Source organism: Globicephala melas, chromosome 8 (genome assembly GCF_963455315.2).
Source record: "Globicephala melas chromosome 8, mGloMel1.2, whole genome shotgun sequence".
Classification (NCBI taxonomy): domain Eukaryota; kingdom Metazoa; phylum Chordata; class Mammalia; order Artiodactyla; family Delphinidae; genus Globicephala; species Globicephala melas.
This window is the reverse complement of record NC_083321.1, coordinates 7,600,572-7,620,264: the sequence shown is the minus strand read 5'-3', so window position 1 is coordinate 7,620,264 and position 19,693 is coordinate 7,600,572. Positions and strand designations below refer to the sequence as shown.

At 59.7% G+C, this 19,693-nt stretch overlaps 1 protein-coding gene across 40 annotated transcripts in view; it reads right to left on the bottom strand.

Moving 5' to 3' along the window:
- NRXN2 (neurexin 2) overlaps positions 1 to 19,693 on the bottom strand; it is a 108,860-nt gene that overhangs the window by 30,693 nt on the left and 58,474 nt on the right. For 17 of the 40 annotated variants that reach the window (XM_060302985.2, XM_060302998.2, XM_060302971.2 and 14 more), the window contains 6 exons: positions 16,886 to 16,912; positions 15,274 to 15,402; positions 14,555 to 14,936; positions 13,746 to 13,936; positions 11,909 to 12,082; positions 11,410 to 11,529 (listed from right to left, as the gene is read on the bottom strand). In XM_060302985.2, coding sequence (XP_060158968.1) covers positions 11,410 to 11,529; positions 11,909 to 12,082; positions 13,746 to 13,936; positions 14,555 to 14,936; positions 15,274 to 15,402; positions 16,886 to 16,912 — 1,023 coding nt within the window. Of the gene's footprint in view, positions 1 to 5,799; positions 6,561 to 11,409; positions 11,530 to 11,908; positions 12,083 to 13,745; positions 13,937 to 14,554; positions 14,937 to 15,273; positions 15,403 to 16,885; positions 16,913 to 19,693 lie in introns of those variants that run through there. The other 23 variants (XM_060302999.2, XM_060302973.2, XM_060302994.2 and 20 more) reach the window with 6 other exon arrangements.

The following is a 19,693-nucleotide window of genomic DNA, read 5'->3' as shown; positions in this document are numbered from 1 at the left end:
TGAGGCCAGCAGGGGGCTGGGGCTGGGGGGGCAGGAGCTGTCACCCAGAGCGCTTGTCATCAGGGCCCTCCGTCTCCCCAGGCAAGGCTAGAGGGGAGAGGTGACTCCCGGGGGGGCAAGGCAGGTGGGAAAGAACCACCTTGATGTCAATTAACTGACGTCTTGCCACAGCACATTGCAGGGAAAGTCCCCGCGCAGAAGATAGAGGGAGCTCGGCTCTGCCCCTCCAAACTGAGGTATGCTTCCTACCTGAGGGCCCCGGAGGCTCAGTGGTGAGATCTGAACTCTCAGGATGGGGTCCCAGGATCAGGGTGGAGAGCTGGACTGGGGCAAGTGAGCCACACATCCGCCTCCAGCAGGTCACTGCCTGGACAGGGCAGGGCCCGAAGGCTAGGAGCAGGGTAGGCCTCAGTCAGCAACGGTCTCTCCACTCCCAACACTGCAGCACTCTGGAAAATCGGCTGTTTCCATGGTAACCGTAATAGCCAGGGTCCTCCCTTCCCCCTCCACTCACTCACAAGCTGCATGTACAAAATTTGGGGGGTGAGGAGGGCCAGGGGCGCTAAGATGCTGACCCTTCTCCACATACACCCCTCCCTGCTTCCCAGACCAGAGGCTGCTGCCTCTCACCCCCGGGGCTCCAGCGCCTCCCAGTCAGACGCGGGAGGGGCTTACTGGGTTTCTCGATCCCTCAGACCAGCGAAAGAAACTCCATCTACCTGGAGCCTCCCAAATCTCCCAGGTCTAGGGGAAAGGAGGCCCCTTCTCCTCACTTTCCCACCCCAGGAACCCAGACAGCACATCAGGCTGAGCCCGGAGAGGGCGCGCGGAGCGAGCACGCCCAATGCCCCATAGGGCAGTGAGGCCGGAGGGATCAGAGACGGGGCGGGTGCTCCAACCCCGCAGACCCCGCACCCACACACAGGCCACGACGCAGCCAGCTGCGCACAAAGACCCAGTGTGGAGAGGCAGACCCTAGACGGGAGACAGCCGGGAAACATGGCGGTAAGCGCACAATGACGGGCCCTGGCAGGCGGCGAGGGCAGCGGCTGGCTGGCACTGCGCAGGACGGGACAGGCGCACGGGTCCCCGCCCCCGAGGCCCATGGCGCACGGGCCGCACACCCCCGCCCCAGCCTCCCCCAGTCCCCAGCCAGGGCCCTGCTCGGCCGGGCCTCCCCCGGGATTTATTACACAGCTGCTCTCCCACTGCCGCCAGTTTTTTCCGGGGGGCTGGCCTGTTAAAGCCTAAGGGCGTTTATTACACGGTGGGGGGATCGGGTGGAGAGACACTTGTTGGGCCGAAGAGGTGAAGGATGAATGGTTTATCGGACTGGGGCGGCACTAATTACCCTGGGGAGACATTTCTCTCCCCGGCACCCCGCTCCAGCCCGGGCGCACAGGTCTCGGGCTGGGATGAACGCGGGCGGAGGGGCGGGACTCCGCCTGGACCCTCCCCGTCCCTCCCCGCCGCGCTGCGTAGGCGTAGGCGCCTCCCGCCTCACTCCGCAAGCCGTCCTCTGCCCTGGCCACCGGGCGTCCTGGGTCGGGGGGCGAAGGCACATGGAGCCCAGGACACCGAACCACAGCTAGAACCTCTGAAAGGTTCCGGAGAGGGCTCCAGAGAAGAAAGGGGCCAAAGCCAAGGCCCATTATGTTGCCCTAGGGTGGTCCAGACCCATTGTTTTTGACCTCCCCAGGAAAACGCTAGTGAGCTACAAAGTACACAACATTGCAGTGTGGAAGGGTGGGGAGCAGCCCTGAAGCCCAAGGCAAGACAGCCTCTGGCCAGACACAAAATGCCCCAGGCCCAAGTGGCCACCACCCAAAGGCCCTGGCCTGGAACCTTCTGCCCACACCCAACATAGTCCCCTCAATGCCTCCTGGACCCAGAAATTCACTGATCCAATAGAACACTAAATGATCAAGAATCTTCTGTACAATTCCCACACACCTGCATTCTAGAAAAAAAAAGAAAAACCCCAACCAACCATTAATAATGGTTAGCTTACCCAGACCCAAACAACATAATCATCCCATGTGAAAAACCACCCATGCAGTGCTGCCCCTGTGGTTCAAACTACACGTGCAGACCCTCTGTCTGCCTGTCCCTGCCGCATCAGAAGCCATGACAAAAACCTTCTGGTGGATCTCGAATCATGAGAGGATAAAACGTCTTGTACAATCCAGGAAAGCCGCAGTCCTGGGTGCCCACAGCCCACGCCAGCTCTCTGAATACAGACCCTCACAGTCCGCGGGGTTATCTCTCCAGGTCCAGAGCCCTGGGCTCAGGTCGCTCTTGATCCCAGAACAATAGCCCCTCAATTCTTAAGCCTGTTCTTGGCCATAAGACATCCAGTCAGAAATCCAAGTGAACACACCCATATCCAGCAAATCAAATGAAATGCCAGCCCCCTTTAGAAGCTGGAGTGATGAATCCAGAACCCGTGGAAACTCCTGACTCAGAACCGAACCGGGATTGACCCCTCTATTCCTGGCCTCAGAGGGTACAAGAAATGAAGGTCAGGGGCTGCAAGGCTCGTAAAGGGCTCTGAAACTAGAATCAGGGTCAAGGATCAGGAGAGTGTCTCCCACTCAGGCCATTTTTAGGACCCGGGTGTACTGGTCCTCCCAAGCTCAGACTGACATCAGGTGCAGGAGTGTCAGTGAGTGTCCGGCAGGTCAGTACGGATATTATGTAACGGGTGGGGTTGAGGGTGGAAAGGGAAAGACAGGAAAGAGTGAGGAGAGGAGGGAAGGAAGGCAAGGAGGAATGCAGGAAGAATGCAAAGAGTCGGGAAGTGGAGACGCAGGTGCAGGAAAGAGAGGCTTCTCACACTGGGTGCAGCCAGGAAGATGCTGGCACAGAAAGGAAGGGTCTCCCCTGGCCTACAAAGGTCTCCCAAGCTGGCCTCTTCCTCTACCCAAGCATGGGGTCCCAGCAGAAGCCCATCCTGTCGCCTCCCCCCACATCTGAGGTGCGCCCAGGTGAGGTTCAGCCATGACAGCTGGCCTCCTCCCTCCTCTTCTATCCGTCCTTTGACCCTCTTCCTTCCTCTTCACTGCCTGACCGTTCTCGGGCTCCTCCACTCGGTCTCCCCACCACCTTCCATCACGGCCCTGCAGCACCCTCCACCTCCTCTGCTTCCACGTGGTCCTCGGCAGCCATCGGCCCTCTTGGGGCTGTTTGTCTCCTCTGCACAGCAAGGGAGTCTCTGAGGCCATCCCAGCACCAACATTCCATAGGTTCCCCCAACACCCCCCCCACAAGCTCTTTCCTCCATTTTCTCTCCCTCTCCCCCAGCTCTTTGCATCCCGACTCCAACTCCTTCACGGAGCCTTCTTCTGGCACTTTGGCTCCCAGGTCCCTCCTTCCAATCTGCTCAGCTCCCCTGGGCCAGCCCCTCTCTCCTTTCCTTTCCCCTTTCACCTCCTCTCCTCTTCCCCCCACCATGATTTCCCCCAATAGCCTTTCTTCTCTTGTCCCTTCATGCCTCTCCTCATTGCCCAGAAAGACCATGTCCTATCTGGGTGTCTCTGGGGACTGAGCCTCAAGGGAGTCAGAAGGGATGATGAAGGGGACGGTGAAAGGCAAACAGGGCCAGATTGCTCGCAGGGAGAAAAGGGGAGTTAAAGTCAGGTGCAAGGTGTGTGGGGGGAAGTGGAGCAAGGAGCCTAGAGAGCATTGCACAGAGAGGACCCCAGCTGGGACAGGGGCTAGCCAGGGACACTCTGCTGGGCAAGGGAGAGGAAAGGAATGAAGGAGAGTGTTGGAAGAGGCCGCTCCTGGGAACTGGATGAAGAGAAAGTAGAGACATGAAGAAGATAAAGGTGAACTAGGAAAAAAGGGGGAAGGAGAGTAGAAAAGGGGTGGAAGGACTGAAAGTGATATGGGGGAACAGAGATTGGGAAGCAAGGATGGACAGATGTAGAACAATGATGGGGAGGCAGAGATGAGTGCAGAAATAGAAGGCCATGAGGGCATAGATGGGAAGTGAAGATACAGGCATGAAAGATGCGGGCAGAACAAAAATGGAGTAAAAAAATATGAGAGGGGATGGATGAACAGAAATGGAAGTGATGGGAATACAGAAATTAGAGGCAACAAGGTACAGAGTGAGAACTGGTAAAGGCACAGTGATGGGAGTCAAGATAAAAGGTGATGGAAGCATGGAGATGTCAGAGTGCCAAGATGGGAGGTGATAGGGGTTCAGAGATGGGAAGTGATGGGAGGACAGGTATAGGAGGTGATGAGGATATAGGGATGGGAAGTAATGGAGGTACAGAAACGGTGCGTGTTGGAGGGATGAGATGGGGACCGAAGATGAAAGGTGATGAAGTATATGGATGGGAAGTGATGGAGGTACAGAGATGGGAGGTGATGAGTTGCACCATATGGGAGGTGAGAGAGGTACAGAAACGGTGGTACCCTATGGAAAGTGATAGCAAGGTACAGAGATGGGAGGTGATGTGGAGTACAGAGAAGGGAAGTGGACTAAAATGGGAGGTGATGGGGGTCTCTGGGATGGTAGGTAACAGGAGCTTTGAGATGAAATGTGAAGGAGAGACTGAGATGGGAAATGATGGAGTCTGACATGGAATAAAACGTGAAGAGGGACACACATGGGAGGTAGTGGGGAGGGCAGAGATTGGAAGTTATGGGGATGCAATAATGGGAAGTGATGGAGGTACACATAATACGGAAGAGATGGAAGAGGTGGAAGGTGGCAGGTACAGAGATGGCATCCAGAGAATCTTAGAGGTCTAAGGTATGAGGTGATGAAGGGACTGGGCTGGGAGGGCCAGCAAACCCACAAAGGGCAGAAACCAGAAGTGATAGAGGTCAGAAATGGAAGGTGATGGAGTCTGAGAGGGAAGAGGAAGTAGGTTTTGAGATGGAAGGTTATGGGAGGGGGCGCTGAGATAAGAGGTGATAGTGTAAAGTGATAGAGGACTGACTCTGGAGGTGATGGGGAGACTGGGATAGGGGAACAGAAATTCAAACAGTGGGAGGTGGGAGATGCTGAGGATCAGGGGTGGAGGCAGGGCAGAAATGAAGAGGTGTGGAGAGGAGAAACCGGAGATTCAGGGAATGAGGCTGGGAGAATAATGGGACAGTGGAGCGAGGTGACTGCTTGGAGGTGGTGGAAGGACAGTAATAGGGGAAAGACAGGACAAAGACGGGACAGTTGCTGGAGGAACAGACGTAAAATAGAGACAGATATGAAGAGGTGAAAGAGGCAGAGATGGAACACGTCTGAGCCAGAGATGATAGGTGGGACAGAGGTGAGAGGTTGGTGGGGGACAAAGATGAGAAAATAATGGGTACAGAGATGCTGCACCAGCAGTGGGAAGGCGACGGTGAGGCAGAGGTGGAGGTAAGCCAGGTGGAGAAATGATAAGGGGCAGGGATGGAGGAGGTGAAGACAAGAGCAACGGAAGGGAGAGCTGGGCAGAGAGGATGAAAGGACAGATGGGGAGGTGGTGAGGGGACCTAAACAGGAGGGTGATAACAAACCAGACATAGGGATTCGGAGGTAAAGGTGAGGCGAGGAATGAAAGTGATGAAGACAGATATGAGGATGATAAAGGGACGGGGTGGGGGGATTGTGATGGAGAGGCGAGGGTGGGGCTGAGATGCTGGGAACCGAAGATGGTAGGTGAGGGGATGCGGGCCCGCAGGGCCGAGGGGCCGGGCCTCGGCGCTCACGGGCTGGGGTGCGGCCCGCGGGGGCCAGGGCCGCGCACACGGGAGGCCCTGGGAGCCAGCCAGCCGGCCGGTATCGGCAGCGCCACTTACCGTGCCCGCCGCGGGTGAGGAAGGGCATGCGGTTGATGGCGATCGGCACGGTGCCGTGCTTGCTGTGGAAGTGGTGGACGTGGTGGGTGGTGCTGAGGCTGGAGGAGACCCGGGCCCCCTCGGCTGCCCCAAGCAGCAGCAGCAGCAGTAGCGGCAGCAGAGGTGGCGGCGGCGGCGGCACGGGCCCGGCCAGGGCGGGGGGGCGGCGCGGGCACCCCCCCGGCCCGCTCCCCCCGGGGGGCATTTCGGCCCGGGGGCGGCCGCCTCACAGTCCCATGGCCGGGGGCAGGGACGCGGGGCTGCGTAGCCCCGCGAAGCCCCCCTCCGGCTCCGAGCCCCGGGAGGGGGGTAGGGGTGAAGAGAAGGAAAACCAGAGCCCAAGCCTCGGTCCCGAGCCAACGAAATCAACTGGATACCGCCGGGAAATCCGGGGTCCGCAGAGTGGCAACGCCAAGGTCCAGGACGCCTGGGTCCATCGCGAGGAGCTAAGGGTCTCCCCGCATCCCGGCGGGGTCGGAGCGGCGCAGAGGGCCGTCAGAAACCCGGGGGAGCGCCCGGGGGAGGGGGCATGGTGCCGGGTGGAGAGGTAGGGGAGGCGCGGGGGCCAAGCAGGGAGGGGAGAGCGGGGGAAATCCTGCAGAAAAACCGAGCCGGGGAGGAGGGGGACTGGAGGAGAGAAGCGGGAGACCGACGAAGGCTAGGGCCGCTGCCGCTGCCGCCCGACGGAGACAGGGGAAAGGAGGGAGGGGCCGGGGGAGGGGGGCGGGAGAAGAGAGAAGGGAAGCAAATCCGGGTGAGGGGGGAATGAAGGGAGAGGAGAGGAGGGGAGAGGAGAGGAGGGGAGAGGAGAGGAGGGGAGGGGAGAGGAGAGGAGGGGAGAGGAGAGGAGGGGAGCGGGGCTGAGCAGAGGAAAGGCGCGAGCCTGCTAGATTCCGGCGGAGAGATGGAGGCAGCGGAGTGTTGCTGCAGAGGCTGAGAGGGCTGGAAGGGAGAGGGAGGGAGAGAGGAGGGAGGAAAGGAGCGGAGTGGAGAGGGGAGGCGAGGGGAGGCGAGGGGAGGAGGAGCGCGGGAGAAGGAGGGGGCAGGGCGGAGGGACCCGGGCGGCTCCCGATCTGCGGGCGACGCTGGGCAGCTCCACCGCGCGGCTCCCGGCTAGCCCGCTCGGGGCTCGCCTCTCCTCTGCGCGAGCCCCGCCTCTCCCCCGCGCCCTGGCGCGCGCTCCCCTCCCGCCCCCTCCGGAGAAGGGGACCTGCTGAATAATTGAACAGGACTGAGGCTAGCAGAAGAGGCCGCTCTCTCCCACCTCCTCCCTCCCCCCCACCTGGACGAACCCCAGGAGTGCTCGCTGGTCCAGGGCGCAGAGATGTGGACACCGCCACCTCTGCACGCACGCCTCGGAACACACGTGCACGCTAGGATGTGGACGGGCTCGGGTATGGAGACACCCACGTGCCCATACAGGCATCAGTGTGCACGCACACACACATAAGCTCAGATACATACATGCATACATGTGCTCATAGACACTGGCACACGAACTCACACTCAGCCGAGCGTGTACACATGCTCATGGAGGCAATACATGCACACACACATACATGTTCGGTCACAGGTACTGAATGAACAGCCAACGTACACACGGACGGCTCCCTCCAGCTCACCCTCCAAAAACAGGGTCACCCATACGCATACAGACAACGCACCCAGAGGCTCAAAGGTGCTCCAGAGTAAGACAAGCCACACACACAGTCCCTCGCCACCTCTCCAAAAGGGTGCTCCCCTCCCCCACACACACCCTCCTGGACTCCTCCAATCCTTCCTGTCCACTTCCCCTGCCCCTCCCGCTGCCTCAACCTCTACCTCTGGGGAGGGGAGTTTCCAGGATATTTATCCACTGAGTGGCCCACTTGTGACAAAACCCTTCCTGGGCCACTTATGTCCAGCTGAGGAAGTCACTTGTCCTTCTAGGGGCCCCTCCACTGAGATCTGTCCCCTCCCAGACTTTGGGACACCTCTGGGAAGCACGTGTCACAGGCCCAGAGGTAAGTGCAGGGGGGCTTTCTTCCCTTCCTCTGGATGCCACCTCGGCATGGGGCCTGGGGGGGGCTGAGGGGGGGAGATGCTGAAGGTAGAGAGGGAGGGAGGTAGAGATGGGACCTGGAAGGAGGCAAAGAAGGAGTGTCATAGGGTGAGAAGGAGAGGTGGTGAAGAAAGGGCAAAAGGAAGCAGGTGCGAAAGGGGAGGGAGGGGCTGGCTCCTGCTTATTGATTCTGAATTCCGTTTTGGAGCAAAAACTGCTACCAGGAGCCCCACAAGTTCTGCACCCAGGTCCTGGGTGCAGTCAGAACCCAGGACAGCTCCTCTGCCGCAGCTGCCACCTCCCCAGCCCTGCTAGATGCCAGGGCCCCATTTGGCCCCCAGCCCTTCAGAAGGGGAGAAAGGGGTCCTCAGAGGCACCCGGGAGGAAGTTTCCAGGTGGTGCGTGGCCCCATGAGGGAGGAGAGATTGCAGGCTGAGGAGCAGGGCTGGGGCCCCCAAAGCCTTGTCCTCCTGCCCTCTCATCCCGTGCACGCTCTTGGCCCTGGCACTGAGGTAGAGACTGACAGAGCTCTGAGCAGGCAGAAAATGTATGGTCCCGGAGGGAGGGAGGGAGGGAGGGAGGGAGGGAGGAGCCAGTGGCAAGAGGAGAGGAAGGGAAACCGCCTAGAGGCCAATCAATACCAGTGAGTGGGAAGTGGAGAGCTGGAGGGGGTGACGCTGGGGATCGAGGGGGAGAGACAGAGGGTAAAAAAGAAGGGAGAGACAGAGGTGTGCAAGAGATCAATAGAGGCTGTGGAGCAAGTGGAGAGAAGAGAAACACACAGAGGGGCAGAGATGGGGAAGAGCTGACTGCCCGGGCGAGCCAGAGACAGGCTCTGGGAGACTGAGCTGCCAAGGGGAGCTGTCCTGACCTCAGCCCTGGGACTTCAGGCCCTGCCAGGAAGCGTGCCTCCTTCCAGCTTCCTTCCTCTCTGAGTTCATATTCTCTTTTTCATTCTCTCTCCACTCTTCTCTCTCCCATCCTGGAGATGACTTCTCTCCCTCTGATCTCTCTCCTGCCTTCCCAGGGCAGACTCCTGAGCCCACAGAGGTACCTTCAGCCCCAGGTGTAATGCCCATATCCCAGACGGAGAAACTGAGGCCACACAAGGGGAAAGGCTGTCCTGAAGGTCGGACTCCTCCTCATTCCAGTCTCTTTACCACCAGACAGCTCCACACCCCAGGCCCAACCCTCTAAGGACACCTGGGCCATTCCCACCCGCCTCCCTCTCTTCAGGCACAGGGGCCCTTGGTGCCCAGTGGTGCCTCCAGGGCCTTCACACTTGGGGGTGAAGCAAACAGGCCTCTGGGCCAAGTTCCTGCTTGACGTTGTGCATCAGTGGAGCCTCAAGAAGACCCGCCATAGAGAGACAGCACGAACATGAAACAGCCAAGCCTGGAGAAGCGGGAGGAGGCACAGCTTCAAGAGAAAAGGGGGTGTGGCTTGACCCAAGATTCCTGCCTCGACCCTTGGGGCCAGAGATCTCAGAGGTACCCCAGGGCCAGGGTTTGGAGGCTCCCAGATTGCACCCACCTTGTCCTTACCTCCATGGCTTTGCTCAGGCTCTGCCACCAGACACACAGACCAGTGCTTGGGGACAGTGACACTTCCCAAGACGTGCCCAGCCCCAACTCTCCCTGCCTCCCACCTGCCCCCAGAGAAGTTGCTCCAAGCTCCCTTCCCACCCCTGCTGAAAGATGGCTTGACTCCCTAAACCACCATCCCTCTCTACGCTCCCTTCCAGAAGGCTCCATCATGTGGGAGTGTAATGGTGATGATGGGCAGCAGCTCTTCTCAGCCCTGATGCCCTGCAGCCCGGGCCAACCATGCCCACCGTCGGCACCGTCTCCATCTCCGCCACCGCCCCCAACCCAGGGACTAAATGAGCAACAGGGGCAGCAAACTTTAGGGACGCCTAGCTTCTAGCACCTGTGATTTAGGGCAGGGAACTGCCTCTTACTGAGGCCTCAGTGTCCTCAGCAGCTAAATCGGATGGTTGGTCTCCATCCTACTGCCTTCTCTGAGGACAAATTAAAAGGGCTTTGCAAGCTGCAAAACACGAAACAATCAGTGGGGAATGTTACTGTTAAACAGCAAAGTCACCACCGTCCCCAGATCGCCCGTGCAAAGCTGAGTGAGCTGGAGAGGACGACGCCCAGCCCCGTCTCTATTCCCTGGCAGCCAGGGCTGGAGCGCCCCTGAGCTGGCCATTGTCTGGAGGCTGGAAGGTATAGAGAGTGGCAGGTCGGACAAGAAAAATCCTGGGGGACAGGACGGGATGTGGAGGTACCGAAGGACAGGTCTGCCTTAGAGCACCAGGAAAGCACTGAGGGAGATTGGTGGGCATTCTCACAAAGTAGAAGAAAAAATCAAGACCCACGCAAGAGCCCAATCCCTGAAACCAGTAGGTTATCTATCCCGTAAGAAACTCAGGACTCTGCCCAGATGGCCAAGGCTCTGCAGTGTGGCACAGAGGCAAAGGCCCTGACCCCCGTTCTCAGCCCAGATCTACCGTTCACTCCTCCAGAAATCCACCCACCCCTCCAGGCCTCAGCGTCCATGTCTGTAAAATGGAGAAGCCCTAGCCTCCTCTGTGTGTCTGTGTGTGTGTCTGTGTGTCTGTGTGTTTTTCCCAGGCAGCTGACCCTTCATGTCCCTGGTCTCAGCAGGGCTACCCCAAGGAAGACCACTCAAATGACACCTGAAGAGGCTGCGTGCTCCCCAGCCCGCCCCCTGCAAGCAGGAGGTTGGCTCTCCCCCGCTCTTGCCCCACTGCCCTCCGTCTGCCAAGCTCAACCAGCTGCTGGCCACCAACCACTAGGGACTGGAAACTGCTGCTGAAGCTGCCCTCTCTGGGAAGGGGCCTCAAACAATATGCGGGCTGGCAGCAGATACCCAGCCAGGGAGGAGAAGAGCCAGGTGAGGACACTAGGGAGTGTTCTTGTGGCTCCAAGGGACACCCTGCAGCTGGGTGGAAAACCAGGGAACTGCACCACAGCCGGCTTCCAAGGAAGCCAGCTCCAGAGGCCTGCCCTCCTGAGCCCGTCCTCTGGGGCGCAGGCCTACCCTGGGCAGGAAATCCCAGGCTTCCACTGCACGTTTCTGAGGGCACCAGAGGAAAGGGGGTGCAGGTCGACAATTCCCACCCCCACCCTGTGCAACAGTGTGTACGTGTGAGCTACGACTTGTGAGACCATCGCCAGGATCGCATGGGGAGAGCGACAGAGGCTGACGCCCTTGGTGAGGGGTGAAGGGAGCGGTGTCCCGCCAGCTCAGAAGGAAGAGGAGAGGCTGTCTATCAACGATTTGCCCCAGACATGCAGGCAGCAGCAGCCCTGCACAGGCCCGAGAGGGGACTCCGGGAGGGGACGGCAGCCAGCAGCTCCCTCGGTCTCTCGTGACGAGAAGGGATGAGAAGCAAGCAAGCAGCACGGCTCTCAGAGACCCTCCCTCCTCCGGAGCATCCCTGGGGCCGGGGACGGGCCAGGATCTCCCCCCAGCACCCCGAACTCTCCCAGTCCCGCACTCACGGTCGTTGCAGACGGGGCCTCCGTAGGAGGTCATGGTGCAGTCGCAGGTGAAGCCATCCCACTGCTGTAGGCAGACGCCCTGGTTGGCACAAGACTCTTCGGTGCAGGTGGTGCTGGGGCCTGGAAGAAGCAGGAGGAAGGAACACCCCCAGCTCAGCCAAGCCCCCTCTAGCCTCAGGAGGTATGGAAGCTTCGGGGCCAGGCCGAGAGATCTTGCCCTCCGTTCTGCTGGGCAGAAAGGGCCAAGAACTGATGGGGGTGGGAGGGGGATGGAGGGGAGCTCAAGGACTTCTAGTCTTGGCCTGGAACTGTGATAAGTGGCCGGGGTGGGAGGCAACAGGGAGGGCAAGTGACCCCCCTGACTCCCCCATACTCTGCCCCAGAGTGGCAGCTCCTGTGAGGCCTGAGAAGAAGGCCACCCAGCGGCCCTGGTCTGCCTCTACCGCTGGCCCCCCTGCAGCGTGCAGAGTCACACCCGACTTCTGTGCCCCACACTCACCGTCACAGCCCCTCTCCACCTGCCCGATGCGGTGCAGGGCGTCAGCGATGAGGTCGGGGAGGCGCCCGTTGAGGTCCACCGAGGCCAGGCAGCCCTGAAAGCCATCCCGGGAGGCCACCAGTTTGGGCAGGTTGTGGAACATATTCTTGCTGAGACCGCCAATGTACAACTCCCCTGCAAAGGGAGTGGGATCAAAACCTCGGCATCCCGCTCCCCAGGTCCCCGTTGCCCTCCCAGGACATCGGCACCCAGCTGTCAGGTCATGCAGCCCCACAGTGTCCCATCCGGACTCCAGTTTCCTCTCAGAGATGCAGCAGCCTGCAGATGCCCACCCTCCACTCTTCTTTCTTCCTTCTCCACTTTGCCATCTGTCTGCTCCCCTCCCAGAGAAGCCCAGATGCCAGGGAAAGGGGGGGCAGCTGGAGGAACCTGCTCCGTGCTCTCTCCCACACATCTGATTCCAGTTCCGGCCTGTAATCAGGGCCTTTCATAGATGTGCAGCCCGATCCCCTCCACCCCCACTCCCTCCCTTCCGAAGTCTCCCATCCCCAGAACTCCTTCAGGCCTCTGCCAGCCTCTCCCGGCTCTGAGTTGTCTCCTGGGGGTTCTAAGCCCAGCACCTTCCAACAACAACTAGGGCTTGGCCTGGGGACTCTGGGTGACACGGGGAAGTTCTCCTCAGGGACACATCACTGCCTGGCCACATAGACCCTAACTCCCTGGAAATCATAGCTGGCCCCCAGCAGAGCTCCAACAAGACATGAGTCAACCCTGCTGCCCTTGCCCTGCACTCAGTGCAATGCAAGACCAGCCCAGACCACCCCGGGTTTGCTGCCACTGAGGATTATCCAAGACACATCGCCCCCTTCTGGCATCAGGGAGAATTGACAGCACTGTGCCATTCGTTGGGCCCTGGATCTGACCAAGCTTCTGGTTCCAACTCTGCGGCCGGCTCACTTTGTGACCTTGGGCAAACCATGTAGCCTCTTGAAGCTTCCATTTCTGTCTCTCCAAGAGGGGGATGAATAGTCTCTAAGGGCCCTCCCCCAGCTCGGACAGTCCCAGTCGCACTGACACCAGGGGTCCCTAAGGGACTGAGGGCTGCTTTGGGCATGTAAGGGTCGCTCACGTTACCCCGGTGGGCTCTGGAAAAGCCGCAGGCCTTGTCCTCACTCCTGTGCCAAAACCCCGGTCTCTAAGCTCATCCTCTTCACTCCTCTCTCACCCACTCATTCTGGGGGCAGGCAATGACTTTCATTAGCTACTGAAGACACCCTGGGGAATGTAAGTCCCTGGTATGATGCTGAGCCCACCAGGGAGGCTCTGAGTCCAAAAAAGTTCCCAGACCTAGTCCAGCCAATGCCCAAGGGCTATGACCAGGGCAGCATGTGGGGACCCAGTTATTGCCCCTCCTTCCTCCCCACATCACTGCCCCCTCCTGCCCCAGCAGGGAGGCATCTGCCAGGACACTATTCTCTCTCCAGCCCCCAACCAGGGCAGACTTCTCAACCCTGGAGGGCCAAGAGGTCTTCAGAAGGTGCAGCTGCCTACTCCTAGCTCTAGAGTGAGGCCACCAGGCTCCCCGTGAGACAGACACAACCTGCAACCAGGCTTTCAGTGTTGGGAGGGCAGCCTCGCAGGGGAGCTGAGCAGAACTTTGACGGGAAGATGTCAGGCTGGACACAGTGGAGAACAGGAAAGAGGGAGGGAAACCATGGGTGGGGGCAGGGGGAGAATCACGCGCGTGAAAGAGCATCCCAGGTCAGGGGTGATCTTGCTGGGGCCGAGGGGGCATCTGGGGTAGGGCCAGGCCTTCTGCAGAGGCCCCAGGCCCCACCTTTGAGATCGAGGTTTCGGGCGCCATTGGAGTGCTGAGTGACAGTGCGGGAGTCGATCTGGAGCGTGTGCACGTTGCCGGGGTCCCTGGACACCACCACGTTGTGCCACTGGTTGTCATTGACTGGTTTGTCAGAGTTCCCCTTCATCAAGGACGGGCCATTCCCCAGGTCAAACACGTAGTGGATGTACCTGCCTCACAGTAGGGAGGAGACACTGGGTCAAGGTGGGGGCCGATGCTGGGAAGGCGGGGAAAGGAGGAGCTATAGCTGCGGTGGGGCTGGGAGCTGTAAGCAGAAGGGGTGGAGAGGGAGACCTCATAGTGGAGGGACCCAAGCCAACAACACGAGGACTCTGGTGTGAGGTCCCGTCATGGGTGGATGCGGGCAGGGAAGGCCACAGAGGACCTGGCTCCAGGGGCAGGCTCAGAAGAGAAGCTGGTGGGGGGAGATATCTGTGAGGGCAGCAGGGTCCTCTGGGGGCAGGGACAGAGCTGCTCTAGGGCGGGGACCTCTCAGGCAAGAGAGGCCAGAGGGACACAGCCCTGTCTTCTGCCTGAGCCAGGACAGCGAATGGAGGACAGATATGACTGGGAAATCCCTGGCAAGGAAGTAATGGGGGCGGGGGGGTCACCAGGGTGGAGGACAGGGTGCTGCTTCTCCATCTTGGCTGGTGGGGGGCGGACCTGAACCTTGACCTGTGGTCTGGGGGATTGGACATCTCAGCCAGTGGCTGGGGGAGCTGCATCTTGGTCATGGCGGGTGGGGGGGAACCACGTCCTTGACAGCGGTGTAGTGCCCAGCACCTCACCCCTTGACCAGCTCGATGACAATGAAGTCGTTGCCATTGCCCGAGTTGAACAGGAGGAGCCCGTCGGGGGCTGTAGTCTTGAACTGGAAGAAGAGGTGCATGGAGGCGTAGGCTTGGAGCGTGGCGAGTGCCAGGTAACTGCTGCGACTCTTGAAGGTGACGGGGTCAGCCACGATGGCACGCAGGCCAAAGCGAGCATTGAGCTCGCAGTAGGTGATGTCGCCGTCCTTGCACTGGTCCATGTAGGGCTGGCCATTGAACACCAGCCCGCTCAGGTGCCCGATGAAGTTGGAGGGCACCACAGAGATGAAACGCCGCTCCGTCATGATGCCTGTCTCAATGTTGTGGAACTCCAGCCGCGTGTGAGCTCCTGCCATCTGTCCTGCTCGGGACAGGAGACAGAGATGGGGACGTGGTTTTGGAGCCCAGATCGTAGGATCATTGGGTCCCCAGGAGCCTCCCCTCCACTCAAGGGCCACATGGGAGAGACACTGGCAAACCCTCGCAGGTGGGTGCTGGCAGCAAGCACGGCTCCTGGGTCTGGGGGAGTTGCGGGACTCTTTAGGCCAGGGCCGACAGGCTTGCGGGGCAAAGCTGCCTGCGGGGAGTTGAAATGGTCCCTGGGGTCCAGGAGCCCATGATATACCAACGGCACTGGCAGCTTGCCAGAATGCTGCCCCAGGTAGTGGTCACCAAGAATGGGGCCGCAGACCACCTACCCTCCACGGTCACGTTGTCCACTGACAGCTGCAGGCTCTTGCCACGCCGCACCACCCTCACCGTGTGCCACTCATTGTCATTGAGCTTGTGCCCCGCAAAGAGCGTCTCGGGGCCTTTACCTGCGGCACCAAGGGGGGAGTGAGCATGGCACCTCCACCCGCTCGCATTTGGCTTCATGTACCACCCTGGGCACACAGAGCCTCACCACTGCACGCACCTATGCACACAGGTACACACATCCACACACACAGAGCTTTACACACCCAGTCATAAACACAGACATGCTCAGTCTTGCCACACTTCGCACAACATCCAAGGGTGCTGTTCGAAAAGAATACGGCGTGAATGGCGCGGTGCCTCTGGAGCTGTGCCCTGAGACTCTGCACGCAGAGACTCACACCTGCACCAACATACTCTCCCCACATCTCCTAAGGACCTTCATTCGTCAGTGTGTGTAGCCAGCAGCTAAAGTCCCAGCATATGTACATAGGCCTAAAACTTCCAAAACTACTGAGCCTTACCACGCACCCAAATGTGAATGTGCACCCACAGACTCACTGCTGGCAGTGAAAACACACAGACACACAGCTCCCCCATCCAGAGGAACCCAACGTGACCTTTCTGCACATGCCTGGTTAATTCCACACACCCAGACACGCAATCATATACACAGCACATCCAGCCTGGCCAGAGAGCAGAATGTTTCTTAGGAATTAGGGCCATTTATTCAGGACCTGGATTAACCACTCCCAAGACTAAAAACGTGTAGCTTTAGAATGGTGCTGCAGTCCATTTGCAGCACCCCCAGGTTACACCTGGGCCCCCCAGTGCTATTGCCAGCAGGGACAGGGTTCACCATGCATGCGCACACACGTGCCAAACACACACCAGAGCCACGGTACGTACACACCCTCTCTGCCTGTGGCTGCCACGTCCCTGTGCTCTCTTACGTGACCTCAGGGCACACCATGCAGACACTCTCAGAGACAGAGCATTGAATCCAGGCACACTGGGGTGCTCAGAATTGTCCACACCCGCTCTCCATCTCACCCCTGCTGCGAGCCTCACTGTCACCTCTGAGAGAGCCCCCCTTTGGCAGAATCTCGCCCCCCACCCCAAACAGGGGCTGTGGGGTTGAGCTTTGAAGCCCTGGCCAAGCTCACCTCCTGCTTGCCTCCCGCCCTCATCTTCTTTCCTGTGTGCCCCGCCCTCCCCCTTGTGGCCACCTCTGGAGATGCAGCAGGATGTCCCAGCCCCTCTCCGGCTCCCTCCAGCCATCCTGCTGTAGGTGCCACCAGGCCTTTGCCCCACCCCCCAGAGGATGTGAGGTGACTTGAAGTTTCTGGGCCTTCCTTCTCCCGGTCCCGGTGAACATGCTGACCCGGACCCTCCACCAGCTGCCCCTGGGTCAGCTTCCTTGGGCTCATTCTGCCCTCCACGACCGTACCACCCTCACCCCCACCACTCCAGCTCCCCTCTCCACACCCACTGCCCAAGCCCCACACAAGCTATCCATGAAACCTTCTCCTCCCCCACCATCCCTCCCCAAATCCCAGAGTCCAGAATCCCAGGCCCCCTGGGGCTCTGCAGAAGAAGAGGGAAGCCACTTACTGGGTGCGCAGCCGACGCGCAGGCAGTCTGGGGGGGCCGTGGGGCGGGCAGAGGGGGAGGGGAGACAAAAAGGCAGAACAAGTTTTTTTTGTTTGTTTTTTTTTTTTTTACATCCTTCACAGGGAGGGGTATCTGCAGGCGGGGGTTCCCCCCAGGGCCACTTTCTGGGGACCACGCGTGCTCAGGTGCCTTCTCCCCTTCCTCAGTTGGACCCCTCTCCCTCCTTCCCCCAAGAGGGCTCCAACCCTCCCCAGAGCTGGGAGGCGGGGCAGCCAGGTGATGGGAAGAAGGTTTACATCTCCCTTCTTAGAGGGGCCCAGGCCTCTCATGTCTGAGGGAGATGGGCACCTTGGGAATCCCAGTCGTACAGGGGATCAGTGAGGGGGACTGAGGGTTTGACCAACCCGACATCTCCCCACCTCTGAGAGGGAGATGGGCGGGGAGGGCCAGAGCCCCTGCACCCCCTGCTCTGGGACAACTCCCTGCTCAGAGCCCAGGCTGTGACACATCACCCCGTGCCCTCTGGGCTCTGAGCTAAACGGAGGAGTCTGCCCCAGGGCCCCCTTCCCGTGGCCACACACCTCCCAAAGTCCCAGGGGGCTAGCACCACCCCTACAGGAACCTTCTTGCTACTCTTCCTAACCTGGAGGATGCCAGGCTGTCCTTGGGGACCAGGGTGGTCCTTCACCCTGAAGAGGAACTAGTATTAATCCGTTTTCCTAGGGAAGGGCCAGGGGCTCACAGATGAAGACACCGAGGCCCCCAGTGTATGACTCCTGAGGACTTCGGGGACAAGAAGTTACCCTAGGCAAAGTCTCCTGCCCCTTCCCCAGCCCCAGCATTCCTATCCAGCAACTCCAGGCTCGGAGGACCCCATGGGCTCCGAAAGCACACTGTCTACACAGAGCTGCAGCCCGGAGCCCCAGGGCCTCTGGCCACACCCCTGGTGGGATACATTACCCACCCCATGTGAGTCAGCCAGCCTTGCCGAGGAAATAGAGCACTAGCGTCCTGTGAAACTGGGGCTTAGGGCCCTTTGGACGCCTGTCCTGCTCCATCAGACCCAGACAGCTTGGGGCTGCAGAAGGTCCTGCAGGAAGAGGCAGAAACGCTGGGTCCGAATCTCATCATGTGACTGCGGGCAAATCTCTTCTCTCCCTGTGAGCTGAGGGGCTTGAACAAGAGGATCCTAAGCTGGGAGAAAGAAAAGGTGTCCACTGGGCTGGCCCTTGCCTCTCAGACAGGGGCAAGTTCCAGGCCTCTGTTAACAGCAATATCCTGCCATCCCGTGGCTCCTCCCGGAACAGGCTCTGCCCACAAGGCCCAGGAGGCAAAGAGGGGTGGGGGAACCTGGCATCCCCTGGGCCCTGAAGGTTCCTGCAGCAGAGGTGAAAGATTCCCCTGTGGCTCTGGGGGCATGGGCCCCTCGGGCAGTACAGCTGAGCCCCACACGCGTTGTCAACCGCAGCAGAAGAGTGGGGGGAGCAGCCGGGACCTTGAGCCACAGGCTGGCACCAAGGGAGAGGCAGAGGGAGGTCAAGGGGCAGATACAGGGGCAAGTCGGAAGTCATAGGGAGAGGAAGGAAGTGGAGAGGATGCGGAGAGAAAAGAGGAAGAAAGGGCGAGCAGAGGGAAGGAGGAGCTGGACAGAGTGGGAAAGGGAGGATGTCGGGGTGAGGGCAGGGGTGCCAGGCCTGGAGTCAGGTCACGGGGGCTCTCTCAGGGCCAGCAGAGTCTTCACCAATGAAGGGTCCAAAAAAGAAAAAAGGGGGCTGGAAAGGCAGGCCGATCCCCTGTTGGAGAAGAGGTCTAGAGAGGAGCACAGTTCTTCCCCTCCCCAGCAGGGGAGCACCAGGAAGAGGGGGGCGTCCATCTGTCCAGAGAAGAGGTGTCAGCTCCAGGCCCACCCCCTTGCAGTGACCCCACCCGCAGGAGCCACTACTGCAGTGGGGCTTGAGGGGAGCAAACTCCCCTTGAAGATGGGCCCCCAGGAAGCAGGCAGCACCATCCCAGGGGAAAGCCAGGAACTGTAAGTGGGAGAAACTGCCCTCTGGTGCCCACACCCACGCAGAGTGCAGCTCAGGGAGCTTTAACTGCTAATTTGTTGACTAGAAACCTACGCCTCACGTTCGGCAAACGGACAGAAGCGATTGGTTTGCAGAGACCCACCAAGGTCCTGGCAGGACATGGAGACCAGGGTGATGGTATGAATGTGTGATAAGACTGGTGGGAAAAAGTCATCTGCATGGAAAGGAGCTCAGGAAAAGAAGCCAGGCTTCTCTTTCTGTGACCCACCTGCCCCCCACCCAGGCCCCAAGGACTGGAGGTGGGGGAGAGAGAACAGAGGCTCCAATGCAAGGAGCCTCCGGAGCCCGCTGGCTGGAGTCTTGGAGGTGATACCGCAGAGTGGCAGCATGCACTCCGGCGCAGCCCTCCTTCAGAGCCATCTCCCCAGCAGCCCAGCCTCAGAAGGAGCTCAAGACCTACTGAACAGCGCCCCCATGGGAAAAAGGCACCGTCTCACGGTCCCAGAGATTAAAGGGCTTTGGAATGTAATGTGCATTTAGCCTGGCTTACAACACAAATGAGTCAGGCTTGCTCTGTACAGCTCCAGAGGGCAGAACTAGGTCCACAAGTAGGAATTTCAGAAAGGGAAGCTTCCACCAGGGAAGAACAACCCAGAGATTAGAATCACTGAGGTGGCCATCTCAGAGATGGGATGCTCCTGACACGGGAGGCATCTGAACAGAGGTGGAGAGCCTCCCATTGGTGGGGGAAGGCACAGAGGATGCACCCACGGGGGCGGGC